The 27844-nt window shown below is 40.4% G+C and overlaps 2 protein-coding genes across 4 annotated transcripts in view; one reads left to right on the forward strand and one right to left on the reverse strand.

Moving 5' to 3' along the window:
• Positions 1 to 27844, forward strand: part of CRYBG3 (crystallin beta-gamma domain containing 3) — a 130232-nt gene that overhangs the window by 99606 nt on the left and 2782 nt on the right. For all 3 annotated transcript variants that reach the window (XM_023238882.2, XM_023238885.2, XM_023238883.2), the window contains 4 exons: positions 7076 to 7202; positions 20269 to 20408; positions 23240 to 23363; positions 26862 to 27020. In XM_023238882.2, coding sequence (XP_023094650.2) covers positions 7076 to 7202; positions 20269 to 20408; positions 23240 to 23363; positions 26862 to 27020 — 550 coding nt within the window. The remainder of the gene's footprint in view (positions 1 to 7075; positions 7203 to 20268; positions 20409 to 23239; positions 23364 to 26861; positions 27021 to 27844) is intronic.
• On the reverse strand, positions 630 to 2305 carry LOC102899974 (hsp90 co-chaperone Cdc37-like). Its single transcript, XM_045036787.1, is given in 1 exon segment — positions 630 to 2305. A coding segment is annotated over 1 exon segment (1143 nt). The 5' UTR covers positions 2204 to 2305; the 3' UTR covers positions 630 to 1060.

A 27844-nucleotide genomic window follows, 5' to 3' on the forward strand; every position in this document is an offset into this window, starting at 1 on the left:
TTCTTTCTTGCTTTGTCAAAGATTAGTTGGCCATCATTCTCCAAGATAGATCACATACTGGGTCACAAAACAGCCCTTCATAAGTATACAAGAATTGAGATCATACCATGCACACCTTCAGACCACAACTTGAAATCAACCACAGGAAAAAGTCTGGAAAATCTCCAAAAGCATGGAGGTTAAAGAACACCCTACTAAGGAATGAATGGGTCAACCAGGCAATTAGAGAAGATTAAAAATATATGGAGAAATATAAAAATATAAAAATAAAAAAATATAAAAAAATATAAAAATAAAAATATAAAAAAATATAAAAATATAGAGAAATTAAAAATATATGGAAACAAATGAAAATGAAAATACAACAATCCAAATGCTTTGGGATGCAGAAAAGGCAGTTCTGAGAGGAAAATACATTGCAATCCAGGCCTATCTCAAGAAACAAGAAAAATCCCAAATACAAAATCTAACAGCACACCTAAAGGAACTAGAAGCAGGACAGCAAATACACCCCAAACCCAGCAGAAGAAGAGAAATAATAAATATCAGAGCAGAAATAAATATAGAATCTAAAAAAACTGTAGAGCTAAACAATGAAACCAAGAGTTGGTTTTTTGTTTGTTTGTTTGTTTTTGAGCATCTGAAATCCTTTATTGGTAGATCATTGCTCTTTACCATATAGAAGACTCGAGAGCAGATGAACAGTGAAAACAGAGCCCATAGTGACTGGAGCAGGCCTCTGGGCTTGCAACCCTTCCCACACCCCACAGACCAGCCTAGCGACCTCCACCCCTCCCTGGACCCTCAGGCCTTTGGCATAATGCTGATGGGTGGGGTGTGGGGGGTGGCCTGCAGGCAGTGAAGCCCCTTGACTCAAAGCAGAGACTTGGATGAGCACTGAGGTGGGGGCAGTGGGATGGGGGCAGCTCTCTCCCTGACCCAGGCTGGGCGGGAGCAGCGAAAGTGGAGGAAGCCAGGAGCTGGGGAGAGGGATCTATTTTTGTTTTCTGAAAAGGGGCACACAGGGGCCTGCAGGCAGGCAGGCGGCAGCCGGGGCGAGTCACTCACTGACATCCTTCTTGTCTCCTGGCTTGGGGCCAGCTTCCAGCAAGGGGTCCCCAGGGCCTGTCTCCTCCCTCTCCTTGGCCTCGCTGGACTTGGAGTTGGGGACCCAGAGGCCAGAGTCGATGCAGGGCTGCATGTGGTACTTAGCATCGGTGCTGTCCATCTTGCTGATGGCGTCTTGAAGCATCTGCACATCTTTCATGTTGAAGCATTTCTGTAGTTCCTCAGAGAGAGACTGGTGGACCTCCACGGGGTCCAAACCGCCCGGGCCGAGCCACTTCCGGAGCTGCTGCTCCTCCTATTCCTTCATGGCCTTCTCCATGTGCAGCTTGGCGTGGCGCCACACGCGCTCCTTGAAGGCCTCCAGTTCGTCGTTGAAGCCCTCCATGTACTGGCAGTCGGCTGTCTTGATCTTGGTGAAGAACTGCCGGAAGCAGGCACAGGGACCCACCTTCAGGCTCTTAGCCAGCTCCAGGATGAACTGCATGACGATGGTCTGGTGGGCCACCTGCTCCATGAGTGCACATTTCTCCTCCACCTCTAGGTCAATGCACCAGATGACAAGGTAGTTGGTGGTTTCCTCGCACACCAGATGGACATTGTCCGACAGGTACTTCTGGCTGTCGTCCCAGTGATGGAGCATGCCAAAGTGCTTGATCTGTTTCTCATACTTCTCCACGAACGTTTTGTGTTTCTGCTCCCTCACTTCCTCTGACGACTCCTCCGTCTGCTTTGGCTTGGTATTGACCATGCTCTTGCTGAAGCCGTCCTTGCTGAGTGTGTCCACGTTCCAGGGCATGCTCTTCTCCTTCTTGCGCATCTCCTCCAGCTTCTGCTCCCAGCTCCGCTCCTCCTTGCGCAGCTGCTGAGCCTCAGCCTGCAGCCACTCTAGCTCCGCCTTGCTGCCCTCGCCCTCCGCGGCCTCCAGCTTCTTCAGCCTCCACTGGCACTCGGCCACCTTGTGCCTGCACTGGCGGGAGCCCCTCTCCAGCTCCTTCTCCTCCTTCTGGAACTGCTCCATGCGCTCCACCCGGGCCTGGTGCTGCCAGCAGAAGAGACTGGCTGTGTCGATTTTGGGGTGCGTCTCGTCCTCATCGTCAGACACCTCGATGTGGTCCCACACGCTATAGTCCACCATCTTGCCTCAGCAGCTCAGCCTGCACGGGCTCCAGCTCTGACTCTGGCGGCGGCAGCGCTGGAGACCGAAGAGTTGTTTTTTTTTTTTTTGAAAAAATAAGTAAAATTGATAAACCTCTAGCCAGGCTTCTCAAAAAGAAAAGGGAGATGACTCAAATAGATAAAATCATGAATGAAAATGGAATTATTACAACCAATCCATCAGAAATACAAACATTTATCAGGGAATACTATGAAAAATTATATGCCAACAGACTGGACAACCTGAAAGAGATGGACAAATTCCTAAACACCCACACACTTCCAAAACTCAAACAGGAAGAAATAGAAAACTTGAACATACCCATAACCAGTGAGAAATTGAATCAGTTATCAAAAATCTCCCAACAAATAAGAGTCCAGAACTAGATGGCTTCCCTGGGGAATACTACCAGACATTTAAAGCAGAGATAATACCTAGCCTTCTCAAGCTTTTCCAAAAAATAGAAAGGGAAGGAAAACTTTCAGACTCATTCTATGAAGCCAGCATTACTTTGATTCCTAAACCAGACAGAGACCCAACAAAAAAAGAGAACTACAGGCCAATATCCCTGATGAATATGGATGAAAAATGCTCAATAAGAGACTAGCAAATCGAATTCAACAGCATATAAAAAGAATTATTTACCATGAGCAAGGGGGATTCATTCTTGGGCTGCAGGGCTGGTTCAACATTGGCAAATCAATCAACGTGATGCATCACGTTAAAAAAAGAAAAGATAAGAACCATATGATCCTGTCAATTGATGCAGAAAAAGCATTTGACAAAATACAGGATCCTTTCTTAATAAGGACCCTCGAGAGAGTCAAGATAGAAGGATCATACAGAAACATCATAAAAGCCATTTATTAAAAGCCCACAGCTAGTATCATCCTCAGTGGGGAAAAACTGAGAGCTTTCCCCCTGAGGTCAGGAACACGACAGGGATGTCCACTCTCACCGCTGTTGTTTAACATAGTGTTGGAAGTTCTAGCATCAGCAATCAGACAACAAAAAGAAATCAAAGGCATCAAAATTGGCAAAGATGAAGTCAAGCTTTCTCTTTTTGCACATGATGTGATATTATACATGGAAAACCTGACAGACCCCACCAAAGAGTCTACAACTGATACATGAATTCTACTAGAATTCTACTAGAACTGATAAATGAATTCAGCAAAGTCGCAGGATACAAAATCAATGTACAGAAATCAGTTGCATTCTTGTACACTAATAATGAAGCAACAAAAAGACAAAGAAACTGATCACATTCACAATTGCACCAAGAAGCGTAAAATACTTAAGAATAAACCTAACCAAAGATGTCAAAGATCTATATGCTGAAAACTATAGAAAGCTTATGAAGGAAACTGAATAAGATATAAAGAAATGGAAAAACATTCTGTGCTCATGTATTAGAAGAATCAATATTGTTAAAATGGCAATACTGCCCAAAGCTATCTACACATTCAATGCAATCCCAATCAAAATTGCACCAGAATTCTCGAAGCTAGAATAAGCAATCCTAAAATTTGTATGGAACCACAAAAGACCCTGAGTAGCCAAAGTAATATTGAAGAAGAAGACCAAAGCGGGAGGCATCACAATCCCAGACTTTAGCCTCTACTACAAAGCTATGATCATGAAGACAGCATGGTATTGGCACAAAAACAGACACATAGACCAATGGAATAGAATAGAGACTCCAGAATTGGACCCCCAAATGTATGGTTAAATGCCTCCTTTTCCAGGGCTTACCATCAGTCAGTCTCATTTTTCCCATCCATTCCCATTCTATCCTTACACTGTCTCCCTGTCTTCCCCTCTTCCAACATTTACTCAGTTGAGTTTTTTTTTTTTTTCCTTACTTATACCAGGGGTCAGTTAGCAAACCTTTTCTATAAGGGTCAGGTAGTAAGTATTTTTAGCTTTGTGAGCCACACAGGCTGTGTCCCAGCTACTCAGCACTGCCATTGTAAGCACTAAATCAGCCACAGAAGATAGATAAATGGGCATGACTGTGTTTCAATAAAATGCTAGTCAGTGAAATTTGAATTGCACAGTATATTTATGTATCACAAGCTATTCTTTTAATTTTTTAAAACCACTGAAGCATGAGTGGCTCAGTTGGTTAAGCATCCAGCTTCAGCTCAGATCATGATCTCATGGTTTGTGGTTTCAAGCCCCACATCAGGCTCTGTGCTGACAGCTCAGAGCCTGGAACATGTTTTGCATTCTGTGTCTCCCTCTCTCTCTGCCCCTCCTCTGCTTGTGTGTGTGTGTGTGTGTGTGTGTGTGTGTGTGTGTGTGTGTGTGTGCTCTCTCTCTCAAAAATAAATAAACATAAAAAAAAAAAAAAACTGAAGCATGTGAAAAGCAGTCTTAGCTTGTGGTTTGTATTAAAGCTGGCAATGGGACAGATTTTTACAACCACAGGCTATAGTTGGCTAATCCCTGCTCTATAGGAAACGCTGTAGGTTTCAGGTAAAGCTAACTAACCAGCAATGTTATTTGTTTGGCCTACACAGTATGTTAAACAAAAATGTATCAGTATTTTGGTGTAGGGTGTTTTTCACCTTCTCTTTAAAAAATCAAAAGATTTGAAAACCTTAAGAAGCATTCACCTTTGGCAATTATTAGCTAGTGTTAAGTAAATGGGATGTGTGGTCCCAGTGTACCATAGGATATATTTCCAGCTTTTTTTTAAACCTGGTATGCTACTCATGTATATTACCTGCTTGGCCTCCTATTAGTATATATGTTTGTAGCCTCCATTTGATATTAAACTGAGTATATCTTTAAGGGTCAGTCCACCCAGTCCGTACTGATTCTCTCTGTCAACCTTCTTGATTAACCCTAACTCCACCAGTCTTTCCCTCTCAGATTTTCTATAGCTCTAACTAGTTTGAACTTCTCTGTGTATGTTATTATTTTTATACTTACAAAAAAGGATACGAGGGTTTTACAATATTAAAACACATAAAATAGGGTACTATAAGTTAAGTAGATTATCTGCAATTCTTACTATCTAAAATAATTTTGTTACTAGTATTTGGCTCTGAGTTTCTTCTCCACTAAGATAAAAAATTAGTGACATATATTTTCATTATCTAATAAAGGGAAGTATTGAAGGTTTTCTGGAGGAAAGTGTTTTTCCTGACACTGAAATCTGGAACAAATTAGTCCTGTGTTTGCTTTATGTAAGGAATATTCTCTCTCTCTCTCTCTCTCTCTCTCTCTCCCTCTCTCTCCCTCTCCCTCTCCCTCTCCCCCTCCCTCTCCCCCTCCCTCCCTCTCTCCCTCCCTCTCTCCCTCCCTCCCTCTCTCCCTCCCTCTCTCCCTCCCTCTCTCCGTCTCCCTCTCCCTCTCCCTCTTTGTGTGTGTGTGTGTGTGTGTGTGTGTAATTTAAAATTGTGTTGTGTGTAGTTTATTAAACTGCAGTCTTATAAAAGAATACAGGAACCCTGGCGATTGCTTGAGTACCTGGGAGACCTGGATTAAAGACCAGTTCCACCACTTCCTAGATATATAACCTTCAACAAATTGGATCATCTGCCTGAATCATTTTTCTCGTCTGTAAAGGAGGGATAATAACAGTACCTACCTCAAAGGATTCTTATAAGGGCCAAATAAATGATGCGCAGGAAGGGCTAACTCGATGCCTAACACGTTGAAAACCTTTGATAAAATGCCCAATTACATAGAAGATATGAGACTAATTACAATGTTACAGAGCATATCTGTGGTTATCCTAAGTTAACCTGGTCTAGCAAGAGTACAGTTCTTGTGGTCTTAAAGTATAAGGTTAAAACTCAAACACACCAGAAGTGAAGTAGTAACAGCCAGTTCATTTCTCCCTCGGGCTCCTTCTTTTCAAAAGGGCATAGGTCTTAACCAAGTTTTTGATGAGTGGTGTATTGAAGATAATTCACTACCAAAGATTCTTAATGGGCTTACTTCTTTTTAAAAATCTCCATTAGCTATCAGATGTACAGGTGATAGATTTTATTTACTGTCATGTGATGTTAGGAGTCTGGTTTCTTTACTCCCCTACACTGACATCAGGCTCATCATTAAATAAGGATACAAGTTAATTGTTTTTCCTAAAAGAAACACAAGCAGTATTTTTCTAATCTGTTCAAGTACTTAATAATTACCATAATCTGGGGCGCCTGGGTGGCGCAGTCGGTTAAGCGTCCGACTTCAGCCAGGTCACGATCTCACGGTCCGTGAGTTTGAGCCCCGCGTCAGGCTCTGGGCTGATGGCTCGGAGCCTGGAGCCTGTTTCCGATTCTGTGTCTCCCTCTCTCTCTGCCCCTCCCCCGTTCATGCTCTGTCTCTCTCTGTCCCAAAAATAAATAAACGTTGAAAAAATAATAAAAAAAAAACACTTCTTCTCCTTTAAAAAAAAAAAATAATAATAATTACCATAATCTGATCCCAAGGTTGTGAACTTGGAGGTACCAAATGAAGCTAATGTCTTTAGCGTAAAGCAGATGTCTTGTTTCAAATTGCAACGCTGTCATTTAACAGTTGAGGAGACCTTGGGCAAATTACCTAACCTTTCTAATATTTAGTTTTGTTGCCTGTAAAAATAAGGATATGTTTCTACTTCATAGAATTGAGGACACAGTGTGATAATATAGGTAAAGTACCTAGCACATGTCTAGCACATGGTAAGCAGTCAGTAAATGATAGTGGTAGTTGTTTCTTTAAACTGAAGCTGGGTCTTTGCTGCTGGTCAGCACCATGACTTTGATGTCCTACTCCTTCCGTGGTTCCCCACAGCATGATGATGAGCCTGAGATGTCAACTGATGTAATTTGTCCGAATGTCTTATTGCTTGTTTTTAAGCTGGCTCCTATATTACCAAGAGGACATTTCTAATAATCAGTGTGTATTAGAAGAAGGCCTCTATGCTGACCTTACTTCCTGTGGCTGCCCAACATCTAGAGTTAAATCCCTCAAGCCCATTGACTATGTAAGTACTTTGCTTGGGTGCATAATTATAAGACTTTTTTCTTGTCCTGTTTAATTACCATAAATGATGTGATGTTGGAAGAAGTGGTAACACGGGTAAATATAACAGTATGAATATTTATTCATGGACTGTAAAATTGAGATTCACTCATGAAATCCAAAACGTAAGACTGATATATGTATCATATATATATTTTTTATATTTTACATATATGATATATATGATACATATAAAATATATATATATCATACATATATATATATGCATCATATATATTTTTTAAAGCAAGAGTTCAAAACTCAGGACCTATAGTAATATGTATAGACCTAGGCTTAAATCTCAGTTTGATATTTTAACCATTTTGGATGACATTAGTAAAGTTACGCAGTTTCCTTGTCTATGAAAAATAATAGTACTTTATAAGTCTCCTGGGATATTGAGTGAAATGATGCTTATAAAATGCCCAGCACATGGTGAACAGTCATTAAACATTAGCTATTAATTAGCTCTGTTAGTTGTAATTGTTGCAGCTGCTTAATAAAAATAATAACCTGATAATTTTATTATCCTACTTGATAAGTCACACAACGTTACTTTAAGGCCTGGGTCCTGATATGACCACTGGTACTGATTTCACACCTTTGAGGGAACTAGGGATTTCCTGCCTGCTGTGTGCAGAATTACCTGGGTCACCTTGGAGACCCACATCTGTAGAGTAAGAGGTTTTTCCTTTCTGTCCTATTTACTCAGAATTTTGATGTGAGCAAAACAGGATCACTACTCTGCAGCATCAGTTCTGTGCTCCATGTTTGTAGGTCTGGGCAGAGGAAGTAATGAGGATCTGGGATATTTTCAAGATGTCTGATTGTGATCATTCCCTTGGAGCATTTGGTCAAAGCTGAGGTTTACACAGAGATGAGATAATTTGAAGCCCTGCATAATGGTATGAATGACTGAGACCTTTCAACCAGAGCTGACTCCAGAAATGATGATCATACTCAGAAACTTTGATCCCAGCCTAAGCAATGTAGCCTTATTTCAAGACCTTCCTGGATAGAGTATTCTTGGTATCAGGCTAAGAATAGAGTCTTGGTTGAGGAACAAAAATAGAAACAGTCCTCGGTCTCTCTCAGTTGCATCTTAGACACCAACTGGTAAAGACTTAAGTGGCTATTGATTGATACTTCCTGTCTGTTGGACAAAAAACAGAAAGGGGGAAAAAAGAATGTGGTCTGTTCAGTCTCTCCAAGTATTGATACGGTTGAAAAAGACATTGGAAAGTAGTCCACATTTACTGGGAAAGGAATTTTCATAGCATTTTTTAGTGGTCAAGCCAGCAGACAGATACTTATTTTGTATATGTAGTTCTAAATATGAAAGTACCATCTTGAAAGGATTTTGCAGGACTTCTATTTCAGTGAGCTAAACCAACTAAATTTTTAGGGAGGGAGCTTTAGAATCAATCAAAATTAATGAGTATTACTGTTTTTCTTTGAAGAGTTTACACTCATGAAGTCAAAAGTGAATAATTAAAATAAGGAATGAAAATAGAAGAAATGTTTTTAAGTTTTACCGTGCCGTTGTGTGTCACTATTTTGGTTCTGTGAAACCCAAGCAGTATAGATGAAGGTGCGTCTTAGGAAGGACCTGGGAGCTATAGCCTTTTCTCTCTAAGAACTGATTAAAGAATATATCCAGTTTATGTAAGGACAACACATTCATTGTCTTAATGCTTTTACACGGTATGTTTTTAAATCTTTGAAAAGTCTTTGTTGAAGATATATTTAGGCAGTAGGTTTGGTTTTGAAATGGAAGGAATGTGAGGTAAGGTTGGGCATCCCAACAAAGACCCCCCAGATGACCATGAAGAGACTTTAACAGGTAACATTTGTTTGGTGAATTCCACCGTGCTTCACGCTGGTGGCCCTGACACCCTGAGTTGATCCGACCTAGGAGATTGATAAATGAACCAGGTCAATACAGTAATCTGTAGAAGGTGGATTCTCATGGCTAGAATGCTTGAGAATTCTGTCCTGAGCATTTTTCCCCCTCTCTAGAACATAGAAAACTGAAATAGTCCTCAGAAGGTTATTTGTTGAGCATAAGATCTAGGTAAAATGAAGTAGGTATCTTGAGATTAGTTTACTCAGCTAACCTTCCCCACAGAAGAGACTCCCGAGGGTCCCAGGTGTTTACATTCTCCAAATCCTGGAAAATGCTGGACACCCTCTACCTATCCTGCTTCTCTGCTTCAGTCTGCACCCCCACTGCCCCCACCTTTTCCTCCAGATTTGTTAATGTCACTGTGTAAGCCACAGTCCAGTGGGATTCTGGAAAATGTTTCTGTCCAGTTGAGTTGACATGTATATGGACTAATTCTTGATTTTGCTTTAATTAGTTACAACTGCAGAATTCTGAGGGTGTTGCCTGTAGTTAGCATTCCCAGACATGCTGTGAATTACTGTTAAAGTGTCATAATGGAATAATGTTGAGGAGTTTTAAGACTTCCTCTTCGTACAAGATGAGTATGTTTTGCAGATGACAGTTTGCTTGATTTCTGTTTGTCTAGACATATGTTACATTCTAGAAGCCCATGGATAATTTGCAGTCATTTTATAGTGAAAGGACCTTAGGAGTATATTTTATAGTTCTCCTTTCACTAAGGTGATATTGGGAAAATCACTTAATTTATTTGTACCTCACTTAACTCATATGTAAAGAAACTGTTAGGTATTTTCAAATCTTTGTCAGCCTTTAGTTCTGTTGCAAATAAGCATCTTGGGTATATTTCTAATTGGGCATGCAAAACAATATATCCAGCATTAGGACTCATGTGGTTTGAGGGAATAACATAGTAGATTAGCTTCCAATAAAGTTATGCCATATAACAGTCCCCAGAACAGTTGGTTAGGAGCTGAAGGTGAGTGGGGAACCTATATAAATGCTTTAAGCATTGGCCCAGTAGTGTGTGAGGTAACCTTTTATTGCGTTTCCATGGGAGCAGCATTCTGCTCATTACTTCTTTAGTGTCTCCATGGTGGCCTGGCATGAAAGTTGGCCTCCTTTGAAGTAATAATCCAATCCTGGCAGCTATAAACAGGCAAAGCAAAAGAAACATTGTAACAAGAGGCTGTAGAAAAACTTCAAATGAAATTATAACTGTGATGACATAATGATATTAAGAGGTAGAGTAAGAATTGGCAAGGCAGTGATTGATTCTGTGCAAGCATGCTAAATAAGGAACACACCCATAAATAGTCGAAGACTGTAAATCCAGCCACAGAATGAAAGGAAGCAATGAGTTTATAACGTGTCTGAGAGTTTGGTTACTATTAAACTTTTCAGCTGAATCCACATTTAGTTAATAAACTATTGCATACAATTTTAAAATGAAGGCCAGCAAAACCCTGCAGACTAAACATCACACTTCCTAGTGAGACATTTGAAGCATTTCCCCTTAAAGTTAGGCAGAAGACAAAGGTATCTACTATCACCATTTCTATTCGTGATTCTGGATCCCCAAACACTTGAATAAGATAAAATCCAAAAAATGTTTAAAGAAAGAAAGTTGTCAAATTATTAGAGTTAATATGAAGTTTTAAGAAGTTTCTGGATACAAGGTAAATGCCAATGAAACTATAGGATACTTAAGAATAAGTCAAACCACAAGGCAAGTGAGTCATTTATGGAGAAAATAATAAAAACTTTATCGAAGGGCATAAAAGATGAAGAGATAATAATCTTTTATAGATTGAAATGACTCAATATTGTGAAGTTGTGGTCCTTTCCAAATTATTACAACTTCAGGCAAGATGCTTACAGAATCTTTTGACTTTCTAGGATAGTGCCTTTTTAGGGTGAGATGGTAAAACATGACAAGCTTATCCTAAATTTGGAAAAGATAGGGATCCAAAACAGCCAAGATAATTTTCTTACTAAGAACAACAGACAGGGTCACTTGTCCTACCAAATATATATTGCATTATACAGCAATAGTAATAAAGACAGTGGGTATTGGTGCAAGGGAAGAACACAGAACTGGGGAATAGGATAGCATAGAAACTGACCTACATAAATAATGGAATTGGAAGGTGACTGAAATAGGTTACAATGGGGCTATTATGAACTATTAAATAAATTGGTGTTGGGACAATTGGCTCTTTACATGGAAAAAGATAGAGTTAGAATCTTGCTTTACTCCAAATGCAGAAATAAGTTCCAGATGGATTGTGGCAACCTAAATGTGAAAAACAAACTTTAAAACTTACAAGAAAATATGGAAACTAGCCTAATAGTATTGGAGTAGAATGGATTTAAAACAAAATGTACATGTCAGTAAGAGAAAGGGAAAAGGCAAGTGTATTCATTTCCTATTGCTGCTATAACAAATTACCACAAACTTAGTGACTTAAAACAACAAACCATATTACAGTTCTAGAGGTCAGAAGGTCTAAAATGGTCTTAGCCTGATAAAAATATGGTGCTGGCAAGACCGCATTCCTTCTGGAAGATGCTAAGGGGAGAAGCGGTTTCCTTACCTTTTCCAGCTTCTCAACCTCCTCAGCATTCCTTGACTCATGGCCGTTGTCTGTCTTCAAAGTGCATCACCCCAACTTCTCTCTGTCCTGTATCTCTAACCCTCCTGCCTCCCTCTGATAAGGACCCTTGTGACTATATTAGGCCTCTGTGGATAATCCAGACTAATATCCCCGCCTCAAGTTTTTTAACTGTTAGTCACATCTACAAAGTCCCGTTTACCATGTCAGGTAACATATTCACAGGTTTTAGGGATTAGGATGTGGACATTTTGGGGGTTGGGTAGGGGTGAGAGGTGTGGAGGTGAGGGAACATTATTCAGCCTACCACAACAAGCCACAGACTTAGGAGGGTATATTTGCAGCCCTTATAAAACCTGCAAAGGTTTAGTGTACAGAATATAAAAAGAACTCTCAAATCAATTGAGAAAAAAAGAAAAACATATTTCAAAACTTAGCAGGAGGATGTGAATAGTTCATAGAAGAGAGAAAAATGGCTAAAGGATATGCAAAAAATATTAAACTTCACTAGTGATCAAGTAAATGCAAAATAAAATAATAATAAGGTAATATTGCCTTACTTTAAATAGAAACATTTGAATGGTTTGGTTTGGTGGCAGAGAAGTGGGATTATTCATACACAGTTTTTGGAAACAGTGTCAGTTACATGAGGTGGTGCTGTAGGCAGGGCAGTGGAATAAGGATGTTTGTTGCAGTTTATTGATGGATGAAAAGGAGCCACAGCACATCCATGTGAGGAAATGTAAGACAGTGGCTACAATAAATGAAAGTGAGTTCCATGTATTACTAAAGGGTATTATGGTAAGATACTGTAAGTGAAATTTAAAAACAAAAGATGCAGGGGTACCTGGGTGGCTCAGTAAGTTGAATGTCCGACTCTTGGTTTCTGCTCAAGTTGTGATCTCCAGGTCCGTGAGTTCAAGCCCAACATTGGGCTCTGCACTGTCAAGATTGGGATTCTCTCTCTCCCTCTCTCTCTCTGCCCCTCCCCCACTTGTGTGCACACACTCTCCCTTTCTCTCTCTCAAAATAAATAAACATTAAAAAAATAAAAAATAAAAACAAAGGATGCATAACCATTAGTCAACTATAAAAATACGAGCTGGAAGGACTCACATCTTCAGCATAGTGATTACCTTTAGAGAGAAGAGGTTCAAATTCAGCTGTACCTGTTAATGTATTTATAAAATTCAGTACAAATATAATAAAATTTATTACTTTTGGATGATGGGTACATAGTCCATCTATATATTATTTTTTAATGTTTAGCTTCTTTTAAATAGGTGCAAATAATTTTCTTAAAAAGTGGAGAGGGGAAACCAATTAGAAAGGTAGATCTAGAATGAAACTGATTTTCTAAACCAAATGAAAGCAGTTTTCTGAGGAGGATTATAGTTCACTGGTGAAGTCTGGGAGCCTGACAGACCCTTACTTGTTAGCTGAGTGGCCGTGGACATGTTTCTGACTACCCTAAGCCTCAACTTTCTCGTCTAATAAAGTGTGAGGTTTAAACAAGCTACTGCATGTACAGCCCTTAGCTCATAAGCACTCACTAATTGAGCTCATAGACCATAATTAATACTCACTAAGCAACATGAAGACTACCATTAGCGTGGTAGGTTGAAGGTATTTATATATTTTTGTTTTTAATGTGCCAAACTTAAAAGATTCCAGATTAGAGTCATATTAGACATTTATGAGCCTTATTTAAATTTGTATCATTTTACATAACTTTTTGCCAACACACTGTTTGGTATTGCTCTGGAATGGAATGGTTTTAGAGGTATGCATTATGGTTACTTTCCTTTAATTCATCTTACTTGTATTTCCTGTTTTAGCTAGGCATTGTTCATTTGGCAAAGATTGAGATGAATTGATGTTGTCAGGCTATATGGATATGGCTGTTCTCATGGCTGATTGCTGAATATTTTGAAAAGTATACGTTATATTTAGAGTCTAACCAATTAATATAACCCTGAGGTATTGTCAACACCTCTTCCATATATATGGTGATTTGAAACTCAAAGAACTCTACAGTTGCTAAAGTAAAGGTCTATAGTTTTTTTCTAAGTCAAAAATTACTTAGATTTAAAAATTTTATCCATTATATTGAAGATATGTTTATATAAATGTAGTCCCTCTAGCAGAATACTCTCACTAGGATCTCAGAACTTCAAATTCAGGTGGCAGACAACACTTTTGAAGCCAGAGAGAGAGGTAAGAATAGGGATCATATACGTTGCCCAACTGACCAAGTTGGGAGTCAAGTGCTCCAGACATTCGCCATTAAAACTACTGGCATTTAGAATATGTTAGAGCCACAGTGTAGGGGTTAAGAACACAGCCTCTGGGGTCATACTTTGTAGACGCAAATGCCAGCTCTTACACTTACTGCGTGTGACCTGTGCCTTGATTCTTCATCTGTAAAGTGGGGTTAAAAATAGCCCCCACATCAAAGGGAAGTTGTGTGGATTAAATAAGTAAATAAATTCACAGTCCACTAATCTGAATATATTTTGGGATTTGGGATATTTTCCCCATTTTAAACAGTGATACGGTTCATACATAGCACTTAAGGAAACACTGCAAAAGCGTTCTAAGTAGCACCCCGTAACACATTCCTATTACTGTAGCAAATATATTTATGGCTACACATATTGGAGAAATATTATAAGTAGCCCGCTACTTATTCAGGTCAGATTTTGCTGCCAATTGAGTTAAGAAAAAAAAAAGGGGGGGTGGGGGACTTAGACTAAGGTTTTTGTGTGCTGAACAATGGATAAGGAGTTGTGGATGGATATATTTACATATAATGTCTGGTGCATATGAAAGTGCTGTATATATTAACTATTACTAGTCTTGTCACTTAAAATGTGGTTTAGTTGATGGGATGAGGTGGAGGGTTTTTTTTCTTCTTAAAAGTTTGTTCATACAATTTGTTCAAGGATTCTTTTTCTTTCTTAACTATGTTCTCCTTTTAGAAACTGTCTGATTTTTGCCTTAGACTTAACCCAGCAGGAATGTCCCATTACTATTGACCCCTAAGAAGAGCCTTTGGCCCAAAATGGTTGACTGTCTTCTAAGTTAACATGGACTGAGGCCAAGACATTTGTAGAGCTCAAATTGTAGTTAAATTCTGGTGTTTTCTGTTGTCCTTGGAAAGTTCAGATTATTCTGTCATCTGCAGTTTTGAAGACTACTAATAGTTTATATTCCTATTTTCATGTCTGGAAAATGTATCAGAAAAATAAGATTTTAAAGTAGTTCTTCATACTTTTTTCTGAATGATTACCTATCTACCACCTTCCACTGTTCTTTCCACATTAGCACTTATGCTGATGTTCCTAACCTTTAAGTACACGTATAAATCAAATGCATCTATAAATTTAAGTACATTTAAAAATTAAAACCATTTAAATTTAAACAACTTAAATAGAGAAAAATCAAGTTTAAATATAGATCAGACCTCTAGAGGGTGGATAACTGTAAGCGTAGAGATAATAGATGTTCTCAAATGAGAAGTCTAGTCAATGGGACCACTTGGTAATAGCCCATTGCTGTTAGTGGAGCAGCAGGTTGTTTTTACTGATTTATGTAAACTCATAAAACATACTGTCTCGGTGCCTGGGTGGCTCAGTCAGTTGGGCGGCTGACTTTGGCTCAGGTCATGATCTCACAGCTCATGAGTTCAAGCCCCACGTCGGGCTTTGTGTGACAGCTCAGAGCCTGGAGCCTGGTTCAGATTCTGTGTCTCCTTCGCTCTCTGCCCCTCCCCTGCTCACACTCTGTTTCTCCCTCTCTCAAAAATAAATAAACATTAAAAAAAATACTGTCTCTATCATTCTTTACAATTTTGTTCTCTGTCTTCCTGCATCATCATTTTAAAACCATCTTTTGTGATCCCCTGCACCGCATTTTACATTGTTTCCCAAAGACAAATTTCTAGATTCAGAATTGCTATTCGGGAGTGAATTTGATTCAGTTTGAGGGATAATGGCCATCTTTTTAAAAATGTCTTTGCGTTTTGCAAAAGAGGAAGAAAAATGTACACAGGTCCTATTTTTCTTAGAATAATGCTTAGCATTTAAATTGCATTCTCCTAGTAAGCTTTTAATTTTTTTCCCTCTTGGGTTTAAAACAGTTACATTATGTCAGCCTTAAATGCCTTTAATAGAGGCATCTGCCATTCTACCCCAGCAGGATCTTCACTGGGGAGAATGTGGCTAACAATTGACTGTGAGCCCTGTCTGGGCTCCTTGCCTGGCTGCCCTTCCTTACTAGTTAGTAACTCAACCAGAAGATGTATGAAGAGATAAGCTGAAATGCTTTTTTAAAAGCTTAAGGGTGAAGATGTTGGAGAAAGTCCAACAGTAAAGGCAGGGGCTTATCTGTGGATTTTGATTATCCATCTTCAGTCACCAGTTTTAGTGGGTAATTTAGAATCTGCTATTTTTACCTGCTGCTCTGGACTCCTGTAAGGACATTTCTTCCCTAAGCTGTTGGGATGCTTCCAGTTTTTATTTTGCAGATAGCAGAAGAGGTGCCGAATCTTACCTGTGGTCACTCAGTGACTAGAGATGAAGCCCTATCCCTGACCCAGTTTGTGGTGTTTACTGAAGGAAAATCAGTGCTCCTGGACAGCCCTTTAAGGCTTACCTTACTGTCTCACTGCACACAGTGATTGTGACGTTCTTTTCCAGTATCCTCTAATCCCTAAATCTGTACTCTCCATTACCATACACTAGCCACGTCATTATTTCTTATTTATTTACATTAGATTTATAACATCATATTTATATTTAATATTTACTTAATTAAAATAAAACAAATTCAGTCCCTTGGCTACACAAGCCGAATTTCAAATGATCAGTGACCACATGTGGCTGATAGGTACAGATAAGCAGCATTTCTGTCACTGCAGAAAGTGCTGTTGGATAACACTTCATACCTTCTTCCCTCATCAGGTAACCTTTGCCACATAATGTAAAGAAAACTAACTCACACATTTACCTGGAAATTTCTTTGGCATTCTTTTTCTATCTTTCCTTGTATTTCAGAGGAAGTATAGTTCATCTTTTCAAAGGGATATTTCCCTTCACAGACTGATTCCTAGTCAGAGGTTCTGTACTGATGGGAAACAATGGACTGGACATCTCGCTTCTTAGAACCATCCCTCTCATCTTACATTGTTGAGCTTTTTCTATCCTACGCCACTGTGCCCACAAACATTCTTATGGGCCACCAGTCCATTTCCCTCCTTCTCTTCACCAGCATTCTCTAAAATGTGCAATCCCATGCACCCTGTCTACAATTTCTCACCACTCATTCCTCAGTCCCTATGACCTAGATTCCACCCCTCGTGTCTTGCACACCGCTCAGAGTTCTCTTACAGGTTTCTAGCTGCCTCCTGATTGCCCAGACCCCAGCAGCATTGCCACAGCCACCCTCTTCCTCCACATTGCAAACGTATTTGGTACTATGAATGACTCTTCCTTTGCCTTTCCTTTCCCCTTTATTTCCTTGGTGTTTTCTTTTTAGCTGTGCTTTCATAGTACGTTTACTCCACCGCCTCCACAGCCTCCTTTGCATGTCTGCCCAGTTCTGTCCTCTTTTCCCTTTCCTCGCCCCTACCCATCTCTGGTGTCACCCAGATCCTGGGAGCTCCCACGCTCTTCATGCCTGCATGGGATTTGTTTCCCTGAAGCACAGATCCAAAAGTCCAGTCTTCGGTGGACATTTCTGTTAAGATTACCCTGTCTGTCCTGTCTGTCTGAACATTAAAAACACCCAGTTCTAAATAGAAGTTCTTAGCTTACATTTCCCTCCAAATTTCCTTGTACGATAAGTTATACCACGGTGCCCCCAGCCACATCTTTGCCTGTTGTCTTCTGTATTTACTCATTCCATTTGTTAGCCCTATGTCTGTTTTAGCACTGTGATGGATTTTCTGGCCATCCCTTGTTGACCAGTCCTAACCTTCCACCATCGCCCCCCCCCCCCCTGCTCCGCCCCCCCCCCCCCCACACACACACACACACTTTAGGGTCTGGCTCTTTCTTGGGACTGGAGTATTTTTCCCATCTACTTTCCATTTCTGTTTTCTTCACTCATGTTGTCTGATATATTTCCCAAAGTCCATTTAAAGAAAAACACAGGGCTACCTGCGTGTCTCAGTTAAGCATCTCAGTTTTGGCTCAAGTCATGATTTCATGGTTTGTGACTTTGAGCCCCACATCAGGCTCTGAGCTGATAGTGCAGAGCCTCCTTGGGATTCTGTCTGCCTCTCCCCCTCTCTCTGCCCCTCCCCTGCTTGTGTGCCCTGCCTCAAATAAATTTAAAAAAAGAAAAAAAATACACATACATGCAAAATGTGCATAATAATCACCGATTTAAATTTTTGAGGGGCACCTGGGTGTCTCAGTTGGTTAAGTGTCTGACTTCAGCTCAGGTTGCGATTTTATGGTTCACGAGTTCAAGCCCCGCGTTGGGCTCTGTGCTGACGGCTCAGAGCCTAGAGCCTGATACAGATTCTTTGTCTCCCCCTGCCCCCGCCCCTTCCCCACTCACACTCTGTCTCTCTCAAAAATAAACATTTTAAAAAGTTAGATTTTTGAATAAATAATACATTTCTAAGCTTCAAAAATCAAAAAGTACGAAAGGCAGGTAGTCAAAACCTCAGCTCCCACTTTTATCTTTCAGATCCTATTCTCCTGATAGTCATGGAGTAGTTTCTTTCTTTTCTTTTTTTTCTTTCTTTTTCTTTCTTTCTTTCTTTCTTTCTTTCTTTCTTTCTTTCTTTCTTTCAAGAAAATTGTTCATGTGTACACGTGCACATTATTTGTGGGCATGTGCATAAGTTTTCCCTTTAATGCACAAGTGGAAGCAGAAGAAATATGCTATTCCACACTACTGTTCACTGTATTTACCTCTAAGGAATATATCTTAGAGATTTTTCATAAAGATCTCCTTATTCTTTTTTACAGCTGTATTTCTCTATGAATGTACCATAACTTATTTAGCCAGTCTCCTTTTGATGGATATTTAAGTCATCTGTATCCTTTGTTATTCCAAACACTGCTGCAAAGAATAATGCTTTCATAATTCATCTTGCTCTTATGCAAAGTCAGTTGTTTATTTACTGTTCTTTGAACATCCACATTCCCTGCTGCTAGTGCTCTGTTTCTCATGTACCAATTACAGATACTTTCCTAGGCCCCTGTCCAGAAGCCTTCAAGGACTCCCCATTGGCAGTAAATCTGTCTCTGCCCTGTTAGTGACAAGGAGAAGCAGACAATTCAGTACCCCCTAGCAAACAGTGGGGGTACTTGACACTGTTTCCTTTTGGACTCTATTCTAGTTATATGGATCTATTTGCTATTCCCTTAACATGTTCCATGCATTTCTGTCTCCCTTCCTTCGTATAGAGTGCCTTCCCTCCATTCTCTCTGGGCCTGTCCAAATCATGGCATCCTTGAAGACTGAGCTCACATACCACGACATCCACCTTTGTGAAGCTTCCTTGATCCTTGCTCCTTTCTGCTAAAAAAAAAAAAAAAAAGCATCAAGTCTTCTATATTCTGAGAACTTTCACAGAGCATATCCTTTTCTACCCTGGATTACATTTCAATACCTGTGCAATTCTCCAATTTTAGTTACTAGTTAGTAATGACCCAGACACAAGGATGGTGCCTTGCTTTGTCTTCTCATCCCTGAAAAGTCTTCTAGCATGCTGTCTTGCATATACCAATGAGTGAAAAAGAGCAAAGTTGGTTCTGTTCTTCTCTGACACAAGGAGTTGGAGAATACTTACTTTGAATGTAGAAATCACTCCTGCCCCTGTGCATTTTGGCTTTTGGTTGTTGTTAAATTAAAAATGCCTTTTTCTGGGGTGCCTGGGTGGCCCAGTTGCTTGAGCATCTGACTCTTGATTTTAGGTCAGGTCATGATCTTACAGTCATGGGATTGAGAGCCCCATGTTGGGCTCCATGCTAAGCATGGAACCTGCTTGAGATTCTCTCCCTCTGCCCCTCTCCTCATTCTCTTTCTCTCTCAAAAAAAGAAAAAGAATGCCTTTTTCTTCCGCCTAGAAATGAGTTTAAGAGCCTGGAGCCATCATGTGTTGGATTCTCAGTGACTGCTCCTGTGGTTTTCTGGGGAAATGGTGCCGTTCCATTCCATGTTCATCCTGTTACCAGCTGAAAGTGCTGGCAAGACCAAAATGTCCGTATATAGCACAGCCAGACCTTAATTGGAACCAAGTGTCCATTTCCATTATGAGACTGAGATTGCTGTTCTAAAACTCCAATTTTAATTTATTAAAACGTGAACAAAAATTATGAGTAGAATTTAGTCTCACCTGTGCAGTTTTGACTATAACATCATTAGAGGGTAGAGCAGTAAACTGTATGCATTCAAGAATACAGTGGATCCAGGGTACCCTGTGTTGTGACTGGGAGGTCACTGGAGATTGGCCACCCTGTATGGTGATGCTTTCTCTTTTTTGCTGTTAGGTTTTTGAAGAACCCTCCATTAGCCTTTTTGCTCTGGAACACTGTGAGGGAAGAGAGTTACATCTAGAAGAGGCTGTGAACTCTGTTCTAAACAAGGACCTGCACTTTTACACCCAGTCTGTGTGGGTAAAAAGTGGACTGTAAGTATGGGACAAAGGTATGGCCTGGTTCACTTACTGTTTTAGGAGAGAGCTGTACAGTTGCTTTTTTTTTTTTTTTTTTTTTTTAATGTTCATTTATTTTGAAAGCGAGCAAGTGCCAGCAGGGGACAGACGGGGGCGGGGGGCGGGGGGGGGAACGGGGAGGGGAAGGAGAATTCCAAGCAGGCTTCATACTGTCAGTGCAGAGCCTGATGTGGGGCTCGAACTCACGACTGTGAGATCCTGACCTGAGCTGAAATCAAGGAGAGTCGGATGCTCAACCAGCTGAGCCATGCGGCCACCCAAGCACAGTTGCTTTTTATCTCTCCACTGCTATTGTTGTCTGGTCTGGAGATGCTATTACTCCTTTTCTTTCTCAAGGTAACAAGAGTAGTATCTGTTTACATAAGATTAGGCCATGGATTAGGTCCAGTATATAGTAACACGCGGCAGTCTGGGAGAAGAGCCCTTTGGGAGAGATGGGCTGCCATGTGTTGATAGCATGTGTCTTAGAGTAGGTGGACCAGGTGACCTTGACTGGTTGAGACCACTGCCTGCCTAAGATAACCGACTATTTCTCACACTGGAAGTGTGTTGTTGTATTTTGATTTGACGTCCTATTTGTTCTAGAGCCTTTTGCTCCAGGGTACTTCTTTTCATGCTGAGGGTTCTGGTGAATCTAGCCCACCCACCAGTGTTGCTGTCCATTCAGGTTGTCAGGGTGGATCCAGGTTGTGTGGGGCCTGCACTTATACAATCCGGGAGACTGCTTTAAGAAAAGGAATGAAAAATGACAGATACATAAATTAGGTATGAACTTGCATATTTATTTAGAACAAAAATGGTAAGAGGCCTGGCAGTGAGAGTCCCAGAGGTTGAGGCCCTAAGACTTCCTGGGAGATCTGCTTCTCAGGACCTATCTGGAGAGTGGCACAAGAGCCTGCCCTGCCTCCTGCACTGTTGCTGTTTTGATACCAAAAGTGAACTAAAAGACCGCACATAGCTCTTGATTAATATAAAGATGATTGTTTTTATTTCTTATGACTTTTAAATTGTGTGATAATCAACTCTGCTTATTTAAGTGCCTGGGGATAACAGAAGAGAAAGCCAAGAATATAAATTGATTGGAAAATTAAGTCAACTATTATAATAAATGAAGTTTGAATAGTCACCTGTATAGCAATTTAATTTTTCTTCTTCAGAGCATTTGACATTGCTGTTTCTTAACCATAAATTGACTTACTCTCTCTAAGCATAATTATTCCCATACTAGATACTAGTATATTATTTACCACTTAACTAAGTCTTTTGAATTCTACATCCTGGTGATAATACGACTTTCACAGCATTTTTACACTTTTCTTTACTTTCCTAAGTGGAACTGATAATTATTGACTCACCTGTTGTAATTTCTTTCCATTTCTTATTTCACTCTTTTGTAGAAAACTGGTACTATTTTACCTTGACATTATTTCTTCTCTTTCGCTTATTATCCACCTACTCTGCCTGTTCTGGATTCTCTAAGAGAAAATCAGTACACAGAGTAGGGAATAGAGAATGCTTTCTGAAGGTTTTCCTAGGCTGCAGATGGCTCAAAATAGGACTTAATGCACAGCCAGCTGCCCTGTTGACATATTTTGTTTTGTTTAATCCCCGTATTATCCCATATCTCCAATTTGTCAAGCTTTAACGCTTTTTAGCTATGGAATCCAGTAAGATTAATGTATGGTGCGGTGTAGTTTATTGAAGTCTTGCCTTATAACTGAAACTTCCCTGCCTATTTAAAAAGTCTGCACAGCTGGAGAGGTAGATGAGCCTCTCCATAGTTTAGATTCGTGTACGCAAGAAGGGGCAGAGGGGAGGCCAAATATCCTATTCTTTTCTCCATGAAAAATCAGGCCAAGCCTGATCTTGATTGTGGGAAGCAAGCAGAGTGCTTTGTCTGAACCAGGCAAGGTAGCCAGCTCATCTTCCACACTTAACTTTCTGAAAGCACTGTTTGTGGTGACGTTGAGTCCTGAGAATTTCAGATCTTCCTGGCAATCCCAGTTTATTATAACCCTTAGCTGTTGAGCTAAATCAGGGCTCACCCAACTTTTTCCGTAAAGGACCAGATGATGATTTCAGTTTGTTGGCCATCCTATCTCAGTTACAACTATTCACATGCCAGTCAGTAAAAGAATGAATGTGGCCACTTAAGTCTTGAGACTCCCCTCAAGGCCCTGAACGCTTCTACATGCTTTAACTTGGCCCCAGTTGGAGGCCTGAAGAGCAATGAGCAGGCTTTGCAACAGAGCTGGGCCTTAAAGCAAGAGCGTGGATTTCTGTAGACAATTTTCAGTTGTCCTTGGTGACCTTGGAGAAGTTATAGAAGGAGGTGTGCCTGGGAGTTCCCTGGAACCACCTAGAGAGACCCTGAAGGACACCCGGCGATGAGCCTACGCATGGGAGAGTAAACCTAGTATTTTGTAACTGGTAACAGGGAAAGGCTGTGGTCTGTCTTTGAATGTTAAACTGTTACAAAAAAAAAAAAAAAAAAAAAAAAGACAGCATTATCAAAGACACACAGAATTTTAGACCTGGAGGGAACCTTGTTTTAGAAGTAAGGAAACCAGAATCCTAACTGGAATGCAAATCTTCTGAGCCCCAGTGCAGTGGGCTTCCTCCCAGTCCCTCCTATCCTTTCTGTTAAAAAACAGTTATACATTTTTTCTTTGAAAATCTACACACCCAGAAGTTTTAAAGAATGAACCTTGTACACAAGAAGGTGTTTTTGATAAGAGATTGCTTTTTGTTTTTAAGTATTCTGTTTTTTTCCTGCTTTTCTATAGATGGATAGCTTATGAAGGATCCAATTTCTTAGGAAGACAAATCCTACTCGAGCCTAATGAGATCCCAAATTGGACAGCATTCAGTGGATGGAAAACAATTGGTTCCCTCCGTCCTATGAAGCAGGTAAGGAGAAGAGAAAAAACCCATAAGATCCAAAATAGCTTGATTTTTCTAGTACAAATGTCATGAACCACAGCATCTGAAATATTGACCATTTAGTTTGACATTTATGTTACAAGGGGATCAAATTAGGATGAGAAACCGTGTAGATGTTAACCAATTCATTAAATTGTGTCTAAGGTGAATGTTGGGTTTTAGGTTTAAGTCCACAATCTTACTGACTTTGTTGACCTTTCATGGAAAAAATAAATATCATCAGGTCTGTGGAAAGCAAACGAAACAATGAAGTCGGAGACTGCCCTAGTTTTACTTTCTGAGTACTTGGATGTTTTCCCCTACTTAATAAAACTCAGGATGGATCTTACACACCCACTGCTTGTCAATCTTCCGTTCAAAAGCTTCTGGGTCACAGAAAGGAAATATCAGCATGTGTGGAGCCATGGGAGGTTTCACAGAAGGTGGGAAAGCCAAGCCAGGCGATCAGGCGCGATCGTCAGTGGATATGCCATTTGACTTCTAATTTGAAAGACTTCTCACTTGATTCCAACAACAGCCCTTTAAGGTAGGAGTTGTTATTCCCATTTTCCAGATGGGAAAATAAAGGTCAGAGAGGTAAAGCAAATTAGCAAAAGTCCTCCAACTGTCAGAACCAGGATTTGAACCCAGATTTATTTTCTAAAATTTGTGTTGAGCAGCCACACGCTTAACTTCGTCCAAAATAAGATCAACATTTACAGAGTGGCACCATACATTCCAGGCACTGAGCTGAGGGTGGCATAGTGGATAGAAGTGCTGAGGCTCTGATGTTCAGATTGGACATATGGCAGCCAGTAAGTGGTCTTGCTTCCCCTGCCCCCCGCCACACACACATCCACACTGTGCCCATTCCCACCACTCTCTGGTTCTGTTGGTTCAAATCCTGGCTCTGCCACTTGTAAGCAGTGTGACTTTGGGTGAGTCACTTCACTTCCTGGCACCTCAGATTCCTCTCATGAAACAGCGATCCCCTTGCTCACCTCTCAGTATTGTTGTGAGGATTAAATAAGAACATGTATGTAAAAAGCCTGACACGACATCTGGCTTACATTACTGTAGGAACACATTTATTTTGAAAGTTCCTTCATCAGTGTCCCTTGAGAGAATTAGAGATGCTCTTCTGAGTGACACTAAACGTGAGCAGGCTTTTCCTGGCAAAGAGTTGGTGGTACAGGATTTCATGACCTTCACATCTCGCTTATTCCTCACTCTGGTCACATGAGACGGTGGGTAATCCTACTGAAAACCATAGGAAAAAGCAAGGCAGAAGTGGGAATTCAGTTTAGCTTTTCCCAACTATATAATAATGCTTAATCCTATGTTGTTAGGAACTTTAGAGGCCAACCTAGACACTAAGACTATCCTCTCACTTGTGAAACGTAGCTCCTTACTGGAGAAGGTCTTTGTGATTGTTCAGGGTCCCAAGATCAAGGATAGCTAGAACAACAGCCTCTAATTTCACATAAAAGTTTTTTGACAGTTAACACTGTGTTGTTATTGTGTTGTGCTTTAGGACCTGATTCCCATTCTGGTTTAATAATCAATTTTAAGAATATTTTTATAGATTATTTTGTCTTTGTTTATTTAGGCCACAGCTTTAGAACCCAGCAAAGGAATTCTGGGTTTCTAAAACAGTATTATTATGGGTCATTTCCATTTTGGTGAGGCTCTCGGTACTGCTGTAATTCATCTTCTTGTATAGAAATTCGGGAATAATTAAAATGCGATCCTCTTTGAGTTTGGGAATTAGGAAGTCACTAAGGCACTTATAATGCACATCACTATTTTAAAGTGTAATTACAGAAGAGTCAGACTACAAGTGTGTAATAAGGGTAATTAGTACTTTGCTTGAGTTAATTGATTAAAACTGTAATGTTTGGTCCTAACATAATTGGAATTGTGTCCTCTGTGAAGGTCACACCTCACGCCTGTTTTCTGTGTGCAAAGTAAAGAAACTAATAAAGCTGTACTGCAGCCTCAAGAATTAAAAATTGGCAGTGGGAGACTTACAGAATTATATCCCTCCTATAAACTTATTATCAATCACAGATATTTAAGCACATTCATTACTGTGTCAGTATGAATGTGGTAGTGCTCTGAAGCACTGAAAACATTTTGCTAGTAGAGGTCTTTTTTACCAGCTTTAAGTGGCCAGATACAAATGTGTCCTTCTATTTGCCTAAGTACTCAGAATGTTTATTTCCTTAGAAAGGCCGAATGTGGCAGCAATATACCAAAATTCAGCTGGCTTTCAGTTGATACGAGTTTCAAAAGAGTAGAATATGGCGGGCTTACCATGATACATTATTGCATTTACCTAGCACTTGAGTTCCTCAGAGTGGAAGTGCTTCCTTATTAAATAGATGGTTTGTTATTATCTAGCAGAATTCTGATTAGGGTGCCAGCATATGACCCAAGGTGGGGATGTGGAGTGTCTTGTATTTTATTTCATTAAGACAGGAGGCCTATGGCTGAAAAAATGGTTTCTGGGGCGTTTCCATCCTATGCTGTGTCCCTTCCTCCTCTGACTTAATTCACACCACCACCTTCTCTTGTTCTCTGTGTCTGAGGATAATTAGTACACGTAAGCAAACCTTAGAGCATCATGGTTAAGAGGGACAGTTTTGGTGAAGGCCAACCTGGCTTCTTCACATCTGTGTTAACTTTGTAAATTTGGCTCATAATTGTACTTTCTTAAAGGGTTCTTCTGGTTATTGACTTGGGCAGATAATACAATAGCCCAGAAAGCATTTATTTTAGCACGCTGTTTGACATATACTAAGCTCTCAATAAATATTAACTATTATCCTTAGAGGCAAGTCCTAGATTTAATATTGTATTTCAAAACTTTGTGTATGTATTCCAGGCCCAGGGGATGAAGTTCTTGAATACCCACATTGTGATTAAACATACATAGTCTCTTCTCTTGAAGTGTAAAGGTCCACAACGTATAAATTAAACACACTACCACAGCTGCTCAGGCCCTCAGCTACCTGGGTGTTTCAAGACTTTCACAGCAGGCGTTTGGCACTTAACAGTAGCTCAAACAGCGGGTCTCATTATTGCAGTGTTCGCTAAGTTGTTGTTAGAGCCTTGTAGGTGGGCAGTATCTCGCCCTCCTCCTCTTCCCCTTGCTCTCCCAGCACAGATGGGACACCCTGGTTCCTGAATGAAACTGAGCAAGTCCGGCATGCTTCACTGCCCCTTGCCATGTGGCATTTTAATGAATGAAACTATTACCTTTCACTTTTCCAAAAGGGCCGTGTTGAGAAAAGTGTTCAGAGACCTGAGGTCTGTCAGTAGAAAAATAGTAACTTAAACATACTGACCCAAGGGAGGAAGGGCGCGAGTGCATAGCAAGCCGAATTCCGTCACCGCCTGCCTTCTAAGCTGCTGTCCTGTGGAAGGCTTGATTGCCAGGTTCATAATGTTTTTTCCTAATTGGCGGTCTCTCCCCTGTGCTAGCCTGCAGTGTACATCAGAATAAGGAACCGGGCCCAGGACGAGTACCTGACCGTCACCGGCAATGTCGCTGACACAAGGGCAACATCTGTGTGCGTTTCCCCCTATAGCGGCAAGACCACTCAGGTTTGGCACTACTGCCGAGGACTCTTCAAGTCCAAGGTAACCAACCACTGATACCTCGCCCTGCCTTTTGGCTTTTTCTTTTGGAAACTAGAATCTTGCCCGATGAAATGGGAGTATAAAATAATGAAAAGGTCGGGGCACCTGGGTGTCTCAGTCGGTTGAGCGACTGCGGCTCAGGTCAGGATCTCGCGGTCCGTGAGTTTGAGCCCCGCGTCGGGCTCTGTGCTGACAGCTCGGAGCCTGGAGTCTGCTTCGGATTCTTTGTCTCCCTTTCTCTCTGCCCCTGCCCTGCTCGCACTCGGTCTCTCAAAAAGTGTATAAACATTTAAAAAAAATACTTAAAATAATGCACCTTCCTAGAAACAGTTGCATGATTATTCAGATACTGTGATGTATATTACTAAGGCTTTTCAGTGAAATCGACTTAGAAACTGAATTTTCTAGATGGGAAAATTCTCTATTTGAAGTGAAAAACTAAGGTTATCACACACTGGATATGCCTAAATGATTTTTTTAAAACCAGTGACAACTCACTGGATTTAACTGGACATTGTGCTTTGTGACACATTCCTTACTGTGGCCCAAGTAAAATCAGGTGTCTGTGATTTAAACATGTTGAACCTTTCGCTTTCAAAATACACAAGGAAGCAGTAGTACAAGTAGTTGTTACTGGAGAAAGCTTAGAAAAACCAAGTTTACATTGTGATGCTCCATTACATTTGATGCTCTGGGGAACAGAACACCAGTTTTATTATGTCACCAATGGATTGCCTACCTTTTTCTCATCAACAAAAATGAAAAGCACTTAAGAGTAATTATCATATGGCTATCTAGCACATCACGGATGCTTTTATAGGAAA

Source organism: Felis catus, chromosome C2, assembly GCF_018350175.1.
Source record: "Felis catus isolate Fca126 chromosome C2, F.catus_Fca126_mat1.0, whole genome shotgun sequence".
Taxonomy (NCBI): domain Eukaryota; kingdom Metazoa; phylum Chordata; class Mammalia; order Carnivora; family Felidae; genus Felis; species Felis catus.